This window comes from Plectropomus leopardus, chromosome 17 (genome assembly GCF_008729295.1).
Source record: "Plectropomus leopardus isolate mb chromosome 17, YSFRI_Pleo_2.0, whole genome shotgun sequence".
In the NCBI taxonomy this organism is placed as follows: domain Eukaryota; kingdom Metazoa; phylum Chordata; class Actinopteri; order Perciformes; family Serranidae; genus Plectropomus; species Plectropomus leopardus.
This window is the reverse complement of record NC_056479.1, coordinates 17091030-17109447: the sequence shown is the minus strand read 5'-3', so window position 1 is coordinate 17109447 and position 18418 is coordinate 17091030. Positions and strand designations below refer to the sequence as shown.

The window sequence follows — 18418 nt, the reverse complement described above, 5'->3', positions numbered from 1 at the left end:
GTAGTATTGTTTTCTTTTCTATACGTCTTTTTTTCTTTACTTATTTATATTACCTAAAACTGGGTTGTTGTTTTTTTAATTAAAGTATCTTTTCCATATCCACCTGTCTGCTGTCCTGCAATTGGGGTCCTTCCTGCGTGTGCTGATTCAGTTAACATCAACACAAAGCACAAACGGCACTCTCCTGTGTGAAAGTCCTGTATTTGTTTGGCCTAGGTTTGACAGGTTTACATTAGAGATATTTTAATTCAGTTTAATTTATCTATTTTACAGGGGACAGTACACAATTACAAGTAATTGCACCAGAGTAAGCTTGCAATTAATTTACATCAGTTGTTCCTGGGCAGGTAAAAAAAAAAAAAGAAAAACTGCAAGTAACCTACACTACCTAAAACAGGAAAATACATAAATGTTCATAAATATAAACATTTCATCAGATAAAACAACACAATAAATAAAAGACCACTGATCTAAACATTACATCACAAAGAACAACATAATACATAGAAAACCATCAGAATAAAATCAGAGTGGCAGACAGTGTTTCGGGCAAATCGTGTATTGCCGTGGACAGATTTACATAGGAGGTAGTCGAAAGCTCAATCCATCACATACAAACACTAAAGAGAGCTTTGCTCGTTAGTATCAGACGCCGTGGAGCCTGAAAAAGCATCAGTATTTGATGACCTGAAAGTTAGACCAGGCTGAAAGTAAATGCCCTGAAGAGGCCTGAAGAGGTTAACAACTTGCACAACACCAAGGAGCCGTTTCAATTGTTCATCAGTCAAATTGCTGCCCTGCATTTTGTAGTCATAGACTGGTGGTATTCTAGAGGAAATGACTGTACAATAACTTATGGTATTTTACCAGTAAAGGTCAGTTATGGAGAAATAAACGTTCCTGTGAACGTTTGTATCAGTTTCTGGAGACGACAGCATTTCCACTGAAACCATACTATGACAATGACAATGCTGGGGGTTGTGAGCTTACTCATGGTGACGCCATTTTACATTGAGACGTGACACTGAGACACTCCAGGTCATGTGGCCCACAATGGCGTGATTTTTTTTTTTTTTTTTTTTTTTTCACACAGATGTTATCCTCCTGTCTCTGAGGTGAATTCACTAACGCTGATTCATTGTCTCACATTGTCAACAATAAAACATCTGTACTTATGAATGGAAAATGATGGGAATTACCCCTGGGCTGCGGCTGGGTCACATCAAAGCCATGATGGTTAAGAGGAGGGGGCGGTCATGCAGCAGGGCGATGGACAATCGAAACACATTGGTCAAGTCATGTGGGATACGTGCAGGCAGCAGGGCAGGAGCTGGAGGCAGAGGATGTGGGTCACTGCCACAGCACCCACCAGTTCCCACAATGAGACCCTCCTTTTTTTTCTGTCTTGCCGGCATTGAGAGTATTCCTGGCCTTGCAAGTCTGTAATTTAGGGGATGGAGGTTCAGGCCATTCCTGAGCCCCTTTCGGAGTTTGTAAAGTACACAGGGGGCTGCTTACATGGCACTTCTTTGACAAATCCGCCCTCTTTCAGCAAATTAAAACCAAATGTTGATACAATAATCCAGATCTTAACTGTCGAATAAAACCCAGTTCTAAAGGGAGAGTTGCACTGTGGGGAATAGCTCAGTATGGTCGTGCTGTGATGTCATTTCAAATATGCCCAGGGGCCGGGGACACGGCTGTGATCTGAGCAGAGCCCACCACATTAGTCAGCATCTTGGCGCATAGGAAGCCGACTGTTTGGACAGGGGGCGGCAGGCTTTGCCCAGAAGAAAGGAGTCTGCTGTTCTTCTGATTTGTTCGGTAAACTGTTGAAAGAGACGGAAGCATATTTCTCATTTGGTATTGGATGTGTCACTTCCTCTCACGTGTCTTAATTTCTGCTCCACGCCCAACATCTGTGTTGTGCCTGTTTTACGTCTTCTTTGTCTGGTAACTTCCACTATGATTGCGAGTCATACAAAAGGGACTTACAAAATTTCCTAATCTAAGTGATGGCATTCTTACTCTAATCTTCAAGAAAATGTTACCAAATTTCACTCAAGGATGCCGTTAGTCATCTCAAAGATGATATCAAATCAGTTGTCCCATTTTCCTCTCTGCTTTCACTCTCTCCCTGCCTGTTTTTACACAGACATCAAGTAACAGAGACCTGTGGAAAAGCAACCAGGCAAAAATGCTCAACTATGGAAAAGAGTGGAAATATTTGCCGGAGTGGCCAGAAGACCGACAGTCGGTAGCCAAATATGATGTCAGGGAGCGAGGCAGCCACAGCAGATCCAGTCCTCTCCCTCTCCTCGGTCTTCTCCGTTATTCGCCATTAGCTCTAATCATCAAACACACCATGCCCTCACTGTGATCTCTTGCCTCTGAGCCAGAATCAACACAGGAGGCCACAAAACCCCAAAACTCTTGAGATCCTCAGTTTCCTGAGGTGGTGTTGCAGCGCTGAACTTTCCAACAAAAGAGCCATCTATTTTTGTGCTTGAGTAAGCCATGAGGAACAACTAAAGAATTTGATTATAGCATAATGTTTCTTTCACAGAAGAGTGGAGGGGTTTGGGTAGCTTTCACTTGGGGAATCACTGCCAGATTGAATCTATTAAATTTAAGGGGATGATGTCACTTCTCTCCACTCCTCCAGTCCTCGCTCAGACTTCCTCAGTATTTTCATCGGTTACAAACACTGTTTTAATTGTTACTGAAATCGACTGTGCATGCATAAACACTTTCACTGAATTAAAACCACATAACTGTGTGGCGGGACCTGACGGTTACGTTGCAGGACCCACGTCAGTATTTTCTCAGCTGCGAATCATCATAAAAATAAATGTTTAAAGTGGCTATAATCCATTTTCAAAATAAGAATGTATCAAATGACAATGCGGCGATAGTGTGGAAAGGATCACTCTCATAAACTCAAAGAGTTATCACCTGAATCTGCATCTCCTCTCAGCTTTACAGAGGTTTATAGAGTTTCAGCTCATTGTTTATCTGTACAGCCTACAACTTTACTGTTTTTTTCACTATTCAAGCTCTCATGGCGGCATTTTCAACCACAGTATGCTGCTCTTTTTAAGGAATAAGCTTTTAAAAGCCAACAGTACACTCTGCTCAGCACCAAATAGCAGGCAAACACAGCTCAGGAACATAAAGTGAAAATATAATGGCTAAAGACCAAAACTGAGCTAAAAGAGCAATGATATTGGACTTGCATTTCCAAAGTAGCCAGAAACATGAGTGCAATTGAATGATAATGTTGCTCTGTAACTGCTGGATGTGTGATTAAATAACTGTTTGCTAACAAGTTCACCATAAGGTGAGGATATGTCGGTGTTGTGTTTACAGCTTGTTTTTGTGTCAGTAAAGGCTCTAAAATCAGTCATTGCAGGTTTAAGTGACGTGATCACTGATGAATCACTTTTTTCCTCTGTATGAATTGTAGTATTGCTTTCTTTTCTATCCGTCTTTTTTTCTTTACTTATTTATATTACCTAAAACTGGGATTTTTTTTTTTTTTTTTAATTAAAGTATCTTTTCCGTATCCACCTGTCTGCTGTCCTACAATTGGGGTCCTTCCTGTGTGTGCTGATTCAGTTAACATCAACACAAAGCACAAACGGCACTCTCCTGTGTGAAAGTCCTGTATTTGTTTGGCCTAGGTTTGACAGGTTTACATTAGAGATATTTTAATTCAGTTTAATTTATCTATTTTACAGGGGCAGTACACAATTACAAGTAATTGCACCAGAGTAAGCTTGCAATTAATTTACATCAGTTGTTCCTGGGCAGGTAAAAAAAAAAAAAGAAAAACTGCAAGTAACCTACACTACCTAAAACAGGAAAATACATAAATGTCCATAAATATAAACATTTCATCAGATAAAACAACACAATAAATAAAAGACCATTGATCTAAACATTACATCACAAAGAACAACACAATACATAGAAAACCATCAGAATAAAATCAGAGTGGCAGACAGTGTTTCGGGCAAATCGTGTATTGCCATGGACAGATTTACATAGGAGGTAGTCGAAAGCTCAATCCATCACATACAAACACTAAAGAGAGCTTTGCTCGTTAGTATCAGACGCCGTGGAGCCTGAAAAAGCATCAGTATTTGATGACCTGAAAGTTAGACCAGGCTGAAAGTAAATGCCCTGAAGAGGCCTGAAGAGGTTAACAACTTGCACAACACCAAGGAGCCGTTTCAATTGTTCATCAGTCAAATTGCTGCCCTGCATTTTGTAGTCATAGACTGATGGTATTTAGAGGAAATGACTGTACAATAACTTATGGTATTTTACCAGTAAAGGTCCATTATGGAGAAATAAACGTTCCTGTGAACGTTTGTATCAGTTTCTGGAGACGACAGCATTTCCACTAAAACCATACTATTCAAGCTCTCATGGTGGCATTTTCAACCACAGTATGCTGCTCTTTTTAAGGAATAAGCTTTTAAAAGCCAACAGTACACTCTGCTCAGCACCAAATAGCAGAAAGACACAGCTCGGGAACATAAAGTGAAAATATAGCGGCTAAAGACCAAAAACTGAGCTAAAAGAGCAATGATATTGGACTTGCATTTCCAAAGTAGCCAGAAACATGAGTGCAATTGAATGATAATGTTGCTCTGTAACTGCTGGATGTGTGATTAAATAACAGTGTGCTAACAAGTTCACCATAAGGTGAGGATATGTCGGTGTTGTGTTTACAGCTTGTTTTTGTGTCACTAAAGGCTCTAAAATCAGTCATTGCAGGTTTAAGTTACGTGTTACGTTGCAACACAATTGAGAAATACAAAAAGGGGGAAAGAACACAAATCACAGCAACACCGTGTGTTACCACATATGTTGTAACTAAGAAACTGTAAATATTGTAAGATTACTGCACAAACATTGTAGCCTAAGGTCAGAGATCAGTTGGAGGTCAGTCCAGAGCAGCACGTCCTCACAGCTACCAGTCAAACTTCCATTAAAGGAAAATTTATGAAATAACAAGGCTGATACCATGCTAATGTCTGTATATATATATATATATATATATATATATACATACTACCATGAGCAGATAGTTACCTTAAGATTGGGGTGGTAGACTATTTCTCACCTCTAAATGGTTGCCTGCGGAGCCTCTAGGAAGTTATTGGTCCCAGCCAAGAAACAGTCTGACACATGACCTGAAAAATGGCATTTTTTATGTACACTTTGGTTATTGTACAGATGAAACTACCAACGTGCAATGTGTTAATTGATGAGCTTTAACAGTGCTGATAGGCAGATTATGTTACTTGTGGATGGAGCAAGGCCTGATTTCCTCTGTTTTCAGCTGTTAGACTAACTGGCTGCTGTGGCTTTATGTTTAACAAAGTCTACATACAAAGTTTTGATCTTCTCATCTAACTCTTGGCATGAATACAATTAGGAGTCCTTCCTAATATGTAGAATTACTCTTTAAAGGAACAGTGTGTAAAACATTGGCGGATTTAGTGGCAACAAGAAATAAGGACTGCAGATTGCAAAAATTTGAAAAATTTGTTCAAAAGGTTTTTACCAAGAGCTGGATCTGTATAAATTTCTCTCCACTCCAAAACAAAAGGACCTGGTAACTAAAACTGGTAAAAACACTGAATAAAGCAGTTTCATATGAATAAAATCAGTGTTTTCCTACACTGACTGCTGTATAGGGGCTGCTAATTACAGTCGCTGATGCAAAAACGTAAATATGCGAATGGCCCTATCTTGAGCCAGTGTTTGGTTTCTCCATTCTGGGCCACTTCCTTTATAAACAGTTCATTCCAGGTTAACGAAAAAATGACAGTTTTTTTTTAGGTGATTATTCACTAAAGCAAACATACTTATTTTATTACATTACATTTCTAACAATATACTTGTACTACACCGAACCTTCACAATTTCGCAAAAGAAACAAAGAAACCCTGTGCACAGCTGTGCCTCTCCCCTGGGTGCCAGTTGGTGCAGGGTAAAAATGAATCAAAGAAATTAAAGTTCCAGTGCACAACAGGTTGCTCAGGCTAACATTTATTTATTACCATTTCACATTAAAAACAAAAGACATAGCGAGCTAAACATTTAGCATTTTGTTTAATCACCAAAAGCTGCTTCATTAGATCACGGTTAGTATGTGGAGTTAATTTCAATGTCAATAAATATTTTATAGGATAAAAATATAAAGATATAATAAACAAGATACAGTAAACAACATTTCATAAGGTAAATATAAATTATTATTAAAGAAATATTTCTTCAGATCTACTGTTGAAGGTCATGGCTTCGAAATCCTGGTGACCCTCTGACCTCTCTTTTAGCTCCGTCATCATCAGGGCCAAAATTTCCCCATTTTAACACACACACACACACACACACACACACACACACACACACACACACATACACATACACACACACACACACACACAGACACACACACACACACACCTGCATCTATGACCATTTTGCTATGAATTCAAGCCAAGCTCACTCATGTTCCCTAAAGGATCCATTACATGAATAATAAGGTCATTTTCCTTGTTCATGTTGGACTGGTAAAACCACAAAAGAGTTGTCTGCTGTATTGTTTCTAAATAAACACACAAAGATGGTCAGATAAGGAAAAACCTCAGACATAATTGCAAAATGTTCCCCCTTTATTACTAAACTAATTTCGGTAAATCTTGTTTTAAGGTGATTCGAGGTTAAGATGCGGGAAAAGTTCATGGTTGCACTTAATGTAAAAGTTGTGGCGATGATTTGGGGAAATGGGTGACACAAATAGAGAAGTGGAAAAATGCACGTGTGCGTGTGACTGAGGGTGTGTCAACAGATGTATGTATCAAACACGATCGCGCACGATCACGCACCTCCTGGTGCGACAGTTGTGACAGAAAGTACCGGGAGCCCCCTGACTTCCACAGAAGTCCTGCAGCTCACTGGCTGAGCCTCCAGCGGGGAGGAGTCTGCTGCCAGCCCGCTGCAATAAAACGCGGCTGCTCCTGATAGTGGAAAACAGACTTAGAGGAAGAGCCTCTGCATCTTTGTCTGCAACAGGAGTGAACTCCTACTCAAGACCTGTGCGTCTCTCACTCTGACAAGTGGACCGTCTGCTTGGCACTTGAGGCTTGGGGACATTTTTGCTCGATCTCCTTTAGACAACTGCACCTTTAATATTTTTTACTCCCTCCATCTATTTAAATTATATTTTTTAAGATGTCCTGGACGGTGAACAGTTGTTTTGTCACTCTGGCCATCCTGTTTCTGTGGCGAGTGGAAGAAGTAGCAGAAGCCTGCAGCTGCTCCCCATCGCATCCTCAGCAGGCAGTTTGTAACGCAGATGTCGGTAAGTTCACTGATTCACAGAGTGCAGTGAATTAATATCAATTAGCATTTTCTCGCTATTTGTTTGAGTGTGTGAGGATCATTTCATTTATTTCTGGCAACGAAACTGTAAATGCTGAGAGGGAAACTTCTCCTGGTCTTGTGTTTACAATTACAGGGGGAGGAGGATGGAATTTTCTGTCTCTCAAATCTTTCTTTCCACTGCCCTCCTCTCTTTTTCCTCTCTGTCTCTAATCATCTGTTGATTTTGTAGAGTCTTGGCAGTGACAGAAATGAGCTTTATGTCATTTGCTAACTTTTGTTTAGCCTATTTATTGATCTGCAGCATAAAATGTGAAATATTTGAACATGTTTGCTTTCTAAAGCATTTCTGCCACATCATTTTTGAGGCAAATTCACACTGTTATTTATGCCAATTTAACCAGGGCTGTAGCCATGGATTTCTTTTATGGTATATATATATATATATATATATATTATCATAAACAGGTACAACTATACAGTTCCTAATATGCAATAAATGCAAGCTACCATTACTTAAATAAATACTTAGATTACAAATGCAGCACCATTTAAATGTTTAAAACCTCAACACTCAAATTCACTCACACATATCACATAATAATAATGTCAATATGTGAAGTTTATTTCTGATTATGATGACCTGTGCCAATAGTTATTTCAGTTGCCTGTTGTAGCATAGATTTTTTTCTATTTCTGTTTTTTATCAGTATTTTGGGGGGGACATTTTGATCATATTTAAATATTGGTAGAGTTGTGTCCCACCTGATATATATATTATAATTACTGCCTTGTCTCTAACTATCATTTGAAGAGTCAATGTTTCACTACGAATCAGCACAGACACAATTTTAAGTATTTTATTCTGGCGAGTAAACTTTGGATCAAGTAATGCCAAGGATCATGCCAGTAAACAATTCCTTCTATTCCTACTATCCTCATCTCAGTTGTTGAGCGTTTTAAAGGGGAACCACGCCCATTTTCAAAATTCATTCGTGTTACTTCATGCTCTAAGACAATACAAAAATCCTAGTGAACATAAACAACTTTATCCCAAATCGAAGAACCAGACTGCTAAAACTTGAATTTGTGATGTCATCACGTACATAGTCTGGAACTGCACCACAGACTATTGAACCAGTAAACATGTTCAAGATGACACTGAGAGCGCAGGGTAAATGTTCTGAGTATATGGTGCATTTTCTGTTTCACTACAACAAAATAAAGCTTATTTTTTATACATTTATATATATATATATAAAAAAACAGAAAACAAACATTCTGTGAGTCCACAAAATCAGGCCCCAATTCGCTGTCTTATGGAGCAGCTCCAGACCTGCAACCTACATTACAAGTTTAAAACTGACTTCTCTGGTTTCTGGCTTTGAGAGAGAGTGGCTCATGTTCACAAATATCAATTGAACTCTTCAAGGATATGAAAATAACATATTGTAATTCTTAATTTAGATGGCGTTCCCCTTTAAGGTGCACTTCTTTAATGACTACTAAATAGCAGTTTGATTTACTCTCTCTCAAAGGTCATTATTTATTTTTTTACCTATTACAAAAAACTACTTGTTGCTGCCTCCAACACTGGCCTTAAGCTAGCGGGAGTCTCAACAGTGACCAGCCTGTGTAGCTATTTAAATTGGTGGTTTGCTGAGGGTCTTTTTTCTCGGTTGTGAGCTGGCTGAGTATGTGGTATGTATACAGAAGCTGACTTATTCAAAGGTTTCTCTTTACCATTGAATTCCACGGCGCTGGAGGGTGAAGAAACCACATTATCCTGCTGGAGAGGGTTTACTGTAAAGGAAAGTCAGCAGTTCCTAGCAGTCCCTTTTACCTTTTTAATTGAGATCATTTAAAGGTTGCCATTGAGAAAATGCAGCCAGTTGGCTAATTTAAGACACATGGAGAGAGGGAGGTTGGCTAAGATGATATTTAACCATTTCTTATTAAAAAATATTCCAGTATCAAAGGTTATAGTAGGCCAAAGAGCCAATTTCTTGAATAGCAAACAGCAATTTCATGACATCTCTTTGTTTGACTTAATGGAACAAATTCTAACCTTTGGCATGAAGACTGTATTTCTTTTGTCATTATACTTGGCATTTTTAGTGTAATTTTGTGCACTTTCCTTGCTCCACAGTATAAAGATGAGCCTTGAAAATTAAATCATTCCAGATGAAGGCCTTAGTAATAATCTGGTTGGATTTCATCTTGGATAAAATCTTGAAAATAGACTGCTCAAAAGAAAAAAAGGATCCAGTAATTGGTTCATATCACAGTCCAATCTTTGTTTTGGTCTGGATCAAACCTTCATGATGTGTTGTTCAAACTATTTTAATGGAATTGGGTTACCTTTGATTAAAAAACAAACATCAGAATTATCCTGAGCTCAGCAGAAGGTTAGATCCTGGGGAAATTTCAGGAAAAACATGCAATAAAACTTTTGAATTGGTCAAATATTATTTATACACAGGCCCACATTTATTTATAGTTGCACTTAATTTGTTTAACAGATAAAGTGGACATTGGGCTACCTATTAGCCCTTTAGTACAGAAGAGTAAAAAAATAAAATAAATAAAAGATTTCGCCTGCATAAAATAGCCACCAAATAGCCATCAATATCAAACAAAAACTGTTTAAACTTTTGAAAGAAGTAATTTCTAATTATGACATCCAATGCTGTTTTCTGTCTCTTCAAATTAAACATTTAAGGTGCCCCTACAAAGCCTTCTCTACCTGTTGGTTTTTAGCTGGTAGCACACATTATGATGTGTAGTCTCATTTTGAGCCCTGGTTATCAAGATTAAGCAGTCTTGAAATGTTTGTATCTGAGTCATGTTGATTCGATCCAATGTTGCAATGAAAAAACATCGCAGAATTGATTATCTGATCCTGAACAGCAAAACATGGGATTTCCAAATCTGTATCGTTTTGATCCAGATAACATTTTTGAACGACTGAGCCACACAGATTCATGTCACCATGAGGTTGGGTCCTAAGGTGACCTTAACTTCCTTGCTTGTGCTTCAGCACGATGGAAAGACCCTCCTACTTAACATAATCCACCATTTTGTGAAGAAATTTGGCCTTTTGGCCTTTCTGGCCAGGCTGCTAAAATTGAAAATGAATGGATGGCTTGATATTGTAAAATAATGTGAACTGACACTTTCAAAATCAAGTTACTGGTCTATTATCCTCTGAACTGTAGGTGATAGGCATTTTTTTAAATACTAAATCAAAGTTTTCAGTAGGATGAAAATAATTAGTATGTCATTTCTATTTTGGTATTGCACAGTAAGACATTGCATTGAAGAACTCCTGCTTACTGTCAGAGTGTTTACAGAAGTGAAAGTATTACTCAAGTTGCACAGACGAACAGTCAGAGTGTCTGGAAGTCTACGGAAAATTACTGGAGAACATGATTAGCTTGCAAACTTAGTTGAAATGTTCCAATAGAAACCTAAAAATCAGGAAGATCAGTCAAAGTTTGCAGAATTTACACATTTGTGTGAGATCGTTGCATCATTGCGTCCTTTGCAACATCAGTTTTGAAGATGATCTCTTGTACTTCTTGTAGCATTCTTGTTTTTGGTAGCAAAGTCAAAATACAGTGAAGAAAAGAGTTAAACCATTCTGATCAAAGCAAACTGCAGTTTTAGTTTCTACCTCTGCCCCTAGTTGACCTCAACTCTGTTGCCGTATTTTATGAGAACCTGGCTCATTTTTCTCTCCATATACTGGGTAAACTAAAACAAAATACCAGGTCAGTTATAAAAATGTAGTTCCATTTGTCTTGTCAAAACAGACAGAGCAGGCACAAAAAATCTTTCCTCATAAATTGAAATCGATCCCTCGGGTCTGTGGCTGAGGCAGAGAGAGGAATGCTGCGCGGTCATATGCTTCCCTCATTATGTATTTTGCAGTTTATTTCACAATCCTCTGTGTTTTTAGAGCGTACCTGTGCCCCTTTTGTGAACAAGAAAAGTGAATCACATGAGAGCTTGAGAGACAGCCAACCTTCTAACGTGACTTCCGGTATAAACAGCTTCCCTCTGCAAGCTGTGAAAACAGAGCTACCATTAAAACCAGATTGAATTTGTGCACACTCAGCTGTTTTTAACTCCAGCATCTCCAGTCATAATGCATTGCATCAGCCTGTCCAGCAAGATCATTTAATGTGCTCCCTGAAAAGTAGACTTTTGTCAGATAAATTCATGAAGAGCAACTCACCTTTTAGAATACTGCATGTAAACATTTATACATCAGCAATATCATGTGCAGCAAAAAAAACATCAAGTAAACACTAAAATGGTACCAGAAAAACAAACTCTTCTGCTAATTTTGGCACTGGTAACAATGGCGGAGGCTTTAAAAATTGTCATTTTTTAAGAAAACAAATGATAATGGTGGATTAAACCCATGTTTCTTTGGGGTGGCTCAGCTGAGGAGTCAGTTTAAATTTGTAGCTTAGCTTTTCTCTTTCAGTCTAACCACTTTGTGGCTTCTTGGAGAGGAAAATGGATGTACAGTCCCTGCAATTACATGACATGCTTCTGCTTTCTTCTCTTTCTGTCTTTGTTTTCTAAAGCTCTCCCTCGACCACAATACTACATACAAAATATTGTGTTTATTGTTTGAGTAACTAGAAAATTAGATGGTTTCCTTAGGTCCCGGTTTTTCTGAAACATATGATTTTTGTAGGGCTTGGTCAGCCTGTTCAAGAAATCATCAAGTCCTTTGAGATTTCGGTATACACTGTTAATCAGTACGGAAAATAGGGTCTAAATGACTTTAACTAGAGGACTAGTGTAAAGTGCTTTTGTGCTTTTGTGGAAAGGGTGTCAGAGCTTGTTTGGGATTTTATTTATTGTTTATTACTTTAAAAGCTGGAATGTGGATGTTAAACATAAAAAATAAAGGAAGAAAATCATTATAATTTTCCTAATTTTGGCACATTGAATGCAATTTAAAGAGTTAATAGAGACCCTCACAATGTTTTTTTGAAAGCCCTGGTGCTCAGATTACATATATCATTCACATAATCCTTGTAATTCAGAGTGTTTTTTTAACAAACTGTGCTTATTTTCACCTGCCCTACTTTACACTGGTTGGAGGAGAAGTGATCTGTGTGTGATTCTGCACACTCAGGCAAAGGAGATTACCACTAATCCACTTTGTAGCCAGAGAAGTTGGAGAGTTTCTCAGCACTCCTCACTCAGAGAGTTTGACAGAGTTTGGTGATTTGTAAACCAAAACTATCTTCACTGGTTGTAGATTATCAGTCTGTGCAGTTGGTCTTCCTAAAGCGTGCCTGTTATGTGCAGTTTGTTTGTCAGTACATCTGCTACCTCACAGCAGCTCTGCAGAAAAGCTTGCACGAGTCAGTATTTTGCACATTTTCCTGGCTACGAGTTAAGTCCTCCCCCTCTCTGTTGTGCTCTCTACCTCATTTTCTCCCTGTGTGAGTGTCTTGCTTTAAGCAGCTGCCCTCTCCCTGTATACACTGTTCGGCTACCTCTGCAATGTGACTGCTATTCCTGTCCATTCTCTCCTCCTCTGCTTGGAGAATGCAGCCATCCTCATCACTCCATCACTCTCTTCATCTGTGCTTACACTCTCCTTTTCCCCCTGTTTTTTTTTCTTTTTTCTAAGGGTTGACTCTTTAGACCCCTAAAAGGAGATGTTCTCTAAGGCTCTTTTGTCATTGAATTGGGGCACATATGGTCCGCAGCTTCATACTTTCGTCATATTAAAAGCAAATGAAAAAGCTTGATCTTATTTGTTAAGGAAGCGGGTTGGTGATGGTCTGAGGCAGTCAGTAGCTGCCACCTTGAGAAAGCAAAGTAGGACTTCAGGGAGAACATCTGGTTGACATTAACTCTGTCGCAAGTCTCCTCCACTTTAAAAAATCTTGATTTTGAATATAATTTTGTCGTGTGAATGAAACAATACCAGTAATCCGAAGGTATTTAGCTATTACTGGCTCATGATCAATGCTGTGCTTCAACAGTTGGATTCACATGACAGAAGAGGCAATTTTTTTGTTGAATACTCAGTATTTGAGCTCAAAGGCTCATCCATATGGCTCTGATGATATTTTTCCACTTGAACAGTTATATTTTTTCTCCGTCCAAACCTCGGGAACTTCAGAGTGCAGGAGAGAAAGAGAGGGAGAAGGGGAAAGGCTGCACACAAAAGGGGGAGAGGTTGATTTGCATGTCAGCACCTCTATCCAGACAGAGAGGCAGGCCGGCAGAGAGGCCTGCGGGGCGAAGGGGAGCGTTCTAGTTCAGCTTTTTCAAAGATTGCTGACTGGCTTCCTCCCGCGTCGGCCCAGGAGCCTGGGAGCAGGCAGCACACATTCCTCCCTCTGATTGCAGCTGATGAAACACTCATGTTGCCTCTGTCTTCCCAGCACCTGGCACACGCAAACTCCTCAGATCCAAGCCACAGCAATGTGTTGTGGCCGACTCCAGCATGCCAAACCTGGGCAGGGCTTCGATCAGATACAGACAGATCCTGTTTGGTTTTAACATGACAATGGTGTTTGAAACTTTATCTTCAAATGGGATGCATGTAAATGCGGGTTGTTCTTGTGTCTTTGCAGTTATCAGGGCAAAGGTGACTGGAAAGCAGGAGGATGACGTCGGCAATGACATCTATGGAAACAGCATCAAACAGATCAAGTATGACATCGAACAAATCAAGGTATGTAGGTTGAAGCTATTGTTTTCATGTTGGGGTATAATCTTAATTCCAACATGAATCTAAATGTACTTTTCTTTGTTTGAATTGTCAGATGTTCAAAGGTTCCACCCAGGATATTGACGCCATCTACACTGCTCCATCCCCTTCAGTGTGTGGAGTGACCCTGGAGACTAACAGCACAGAGTATCTCATCACAGGTACAACTTTTACCACATTACAAATCACACGTTAAAAAAATATAACGAATATTGTTCCTGATAAGTCTTCCTATAAGTTTTCATGTCATCTAATTTACTTTTCTTTCACTGAAGGCAAACTGAAGACTGACGGGAAGGTGCATATCACACTGTGTCACCTCATTCAGCCCTGGGACGCCTTGAGCACCACCCAGAAGAACAGCCTGACTCAGCGCTATGAAATGGGCTGTGATTGCAAGGTACGCACAGAAATGTTGGTTCCTCAGCGGTTCTTTGGTGTGGGTTGAGATGCTATACAGCACCACTGCCACACAAAGAACTTTTACGCCCCTGTATTCTTTTTTTAGAGGTTCTCTACTGGTTATTTCCTCACTAAAGTAAAGTCAAATAAACTAAGTTGAAGAGCCAGTAGTACCAGAGGTTCTCTACTGGTTCCCACGTAACTAGACAAGACTGGACTAAAATGGCGAACCAGTAGAGAACATTTTAAGCCCCTGTATTGTTTGTAAGAGTTTCTCTACTGGATCTCTCCCAGTGAACTAACCTCAGCTCAGCTCAACTTAACTCAACTCAACTATACTTTTTTTAATGGTAAGATTTTTTTGTTGGTGAGATAATGTGACATAAATAGTGGCAGGTAAATAAGAAGTTAAATAAACTAACTGAAGAACCAGTAGAGAACATTTAAAGCCCAGTCACTGTTATTTAGAGGTTCTTTACTACTTCTTCAGGTTAATTTAGTTTAGTTTAGTAAGGAACGAACCAGCAGAGAATCTCTACAGAATATTTCAGGGGCTTTAAAAGTTCACTACTCGTTCGTCATTTTAGTCATTTTAGTTTCATTTTGTTTTGTTTCGTGTACTTTGGGAAGAATGCAAACACTACATAAAAATAGCCAACAAATGGTGTATTTCCAGAGGACAACACATTTAATTAGTGGCTCTCAAACTTTTACCCCATGTGCAAAAAGATAAATATTCTGTTTGAAAAGGTAACATTCTGTTTCTCCGTAAGCCTTATGTGCAGGATTCTGAATCTTTTAATCCAAAATTTTATAATACATGCTCAATAATGATTCATACTTTGAGTAAAAGTGTCATTTAGAAATATATTGGCTTATCTGTGGCATCATTCAAAGGCCCCAAGGCTCAAAAATGTAAAGACAACGTAGTGCTATGTGGCACCTGTGGTGGTTCTGTACAGCACTTTTAAAACATGGGTGCCAAATAGCACTAGAATAAGTTCCCCAAGGATTACAAGTCAAAGAGCTGCTTTTGGGTGTTTAGCACCATTTTTGTTTAGAGGGGAAATTACTACAATCTTAAATAATCTTGAAAGATGCAGTGTTTGTTGTCAATTAAATTCCCAATCTTGGTCTCTTTTCCAACCCTCAGATCATCCGCTGCACCTCCATCCCCTGCACGATCCGCGGCCCGCAGGAGTGCCTGTGGACGGACTGGGTGCTTGAGAGGACAGTCAACGGCGCGCATGCCAGAAACTTTGCTTGTATCAAGAGGAGTGACAACTCTTGTGCCTGGTACAGAGGAGCAGAACTGCCCAAAAAGGATTTCCTGGACATTGAAGACCCTTAACTCCACCACTGTCCAATAGTCTGAGGATGTCTAAGATACACTAAGATACACAGATACCAAAAACACAAATGAATACAAAAGTACAATTCTTATTTTGTTTTTCTTGTTGAGAAAGCCATATGGTGTGTGCTCTGTGGTGAGGTTGTTTTTTTATTTGCAGGACTCATTATGTTTTTAATCAACAGTCTTGTGAATTCAGCACTTTCAGATACTTCTACCCCTAATTCCAAAGCACTTCCTCATAAACCACTTCTCCCTCCGCTCAAATAAAGGGATAATCATCACAATTCAGTATTACTGTTCATTGCATTTTTTGTTCTTGAGCTATAATTTCCATTTTTAACCAAAAGTGTTATTTTAAGTGAACTATAATTCTAATGTGCAAAACGTACATTACTATAACTCAAATTGCAACAATTCTGTGAACTGAGTGTTCATAAATAACATTTACCCGCAACTGGTACCATGATTTGTGACAGCAGAGCTATCACAAGGAATGAGTGCCACCTCCTACCTGTCCTGCTTCAGATTGTTGTGCTGAGTATGCAAATCTTTCCCCATCTGCTTTTTTTTAAAGGTGTGGCAAACATGTTTCGAATAAGCACAATCCGTCCTTTTGCTAAATGTTTTCTTTAAATAATCCTGAATAGATAAGAATGCACTTTGAACACAACAGTCATATTGTCCTAAATGAAAAATGTCTGAAAAAAGAGGATTGAATCCTCCATTTTGTATGTTTTTTTTTTTTATATTACAGCTCTTTGCAATGCTTTAGTGTTAGAGCATATTTTATTTAAGGAAATTATGTGTTTCATCATATTCCATTGGCAAAAAAAGCCCACGTTTTGATACTTTTTGTGACAAGCGACGGGTATTGTGTAATAAGAAGACCAAAAATTTTAACAGTATTACCAAAACACACATTTGATGTGCATTGAAGGTCAAATTGTGGGCCTAAATGTTAGCTGTCTGACTGGCTCTGCCTTTAGGAGAGTGGGTCAAAGAACATAACCAATCAACCATTTATTGCAGAGCCTAGACCATAAAAGTGTGCAAATGTCATGTGACTTTAATAATTAATATAAGAGTGTAAAAGATTCTTCATTTGAAACTGTATGATGTCTTGTGCTGGTTTCACATGAGATGTTTGAGATGATTTTTGCATGCATGTCCGGCTGAAGTAATACTGTACATTTTGACTATTATATTAAATGCCAAATCCTGTTTTGATCCTCTGCACTGGTTATTTTCACATCAGCAATCACTGTGTGCAGATTAACAAGACTCCAGCATTCAGTACTCAAGAATCTGTTCAAGTTATGCACATAAAATATACAGATACACTACTAATCAAGGGAGGTATAGGTCATAACAGACAAAAGAAAAAACAACATAATGAACTTTCCTATCTTGTCTAATTTTTTGTTTAGGGACTTTTCATTAAATGGTTGTATTTTGTATTATTACAAAATACCCTCAGAACCCCCAAACCTGCAAGTGAGTTTTAAAGGCATTTTCTTTAAAAAAAAAAAAAAAAAAAATCTAAAAATTACACATATTAGGCAGAAATGGTGAAATATGGGTATTTATAGTGAAGGCAGGGTCATGCATTTTCCTCAAGTCACTCAGGGAGGCTTATGGAAATTTATAATTAGGCCTATTTGTAGCTCTGGGGAGGGTCATGATATAAAAAAAAACAAACAAACAAAAAATAAATAAAATAAACAATGTCATATCCCAGCTGATAAATCCCTGAAGAGACTCAATAGAGTCAGGAACAGTAGTTAGTGTAACAGCAACTGATTTGCGACACTAAAACAATAATCTGCTGCCGCTTAGTGGAGACAAAATGTCACACTGACAGACATTCTTTCACGAGCCTGTCCATGTGCACTTATGTGCTATCACCAAAATGATCTCTCAGAATACGATTTCGCAATGAGAAATCATCTACAGCGAGTCACAGTGTAAAGCAATGCAATATACTGCGTTTATTTAAATAGGAGCAATGCAATGCAATGCTAGTCAATGCAAGGATAAATTGCAGCCTCACTCTTTTCTTTTGATTATATTGTAAGAGGAGTTTCTCGTGTTAATTCGATTCAGTCCAAAAGCATGAAGTCAAATTACAAACCTGTATACCCAATGGGCTACATCCTGTGTGTACATTGCTCTGAGTATATATTTGTAAAGACTGTGGAAAAACGTTTCTTCCACAGAGGACAATAAAGTATGAATCTGATTATGGATTAAATCTGCGGACATTTTACGAATCAAATATTCGAAAAAAAAAATCGGTAGCAATAGGGAAATAGTCACGATGAAAGCAAATTAAATCCCCAAGGCATTTTTACGTGCGGCAGCATCGCTTTATTAATTGAGCCCTGCATAACTGTAGCAGCATATAATCAGGGATTCATTGGCACTCTTTTTTCGTACATTACATTAAAAATAGTGAACATGCATCGCGCCGATAGCATCACTGGTAAACAGCGCTGGCTGGAAGTCAC

General features: G+C 38.6%; 1 protein-coding gene across 1 annotated transcript; it reads left to right on the top strand.

The window, feature by feature from the left end:
- The first annotated feature begins 7033 nt into the window (after positions 1-7033).
- On the top strand, positions 7034-17138 carry timp2b (TIMP metallopeptidase inhibitor 2b). The gene is made up of 5 exons (XM_042504730.1): positions 7034-7381; positions 14019-14119; positions 14211-14316; positions 14431-14555; positions 15711-17138. The coding sequence occupies exons 1-5, from the start codon at positions 7252-7254 to the stop codon at positions 15906-15908; spliced, it is 660 nt and encodes a 219-aa protein (XP_042360664.1). The 5' UTR covers positions 7034-7251; the 3' UTR covers positions 15909-17138.
- Positions 17139-18418: the final 1280 nt, after the last annotated feature.

Excerpts from the sequence above, each read along its gene's own strand:
- timp2b (XM_042504730.1), top strand. The coding sequence starts at position 7,252 with ATGTCCTGGACGGTGAACAGTTGTTTTGTCACTCTGGCCATCCTGTTT. Across the intron at positions 7,382-14,018 it reads AGTTTGTAACGCAGATGTCG|TTATCAGGGCAAAGGTGACT; the intron begins GTAAGTTCACTG and ends GTGTCTTTGCAG. Across the intron at positions 14,120-14,210 it reads ATGACATCGAACAAATCAAG|ATGTTCAAAGGTTCCACCCA; the intron begins GTATGTAGGTTG and ends TTGAATTGTCAG.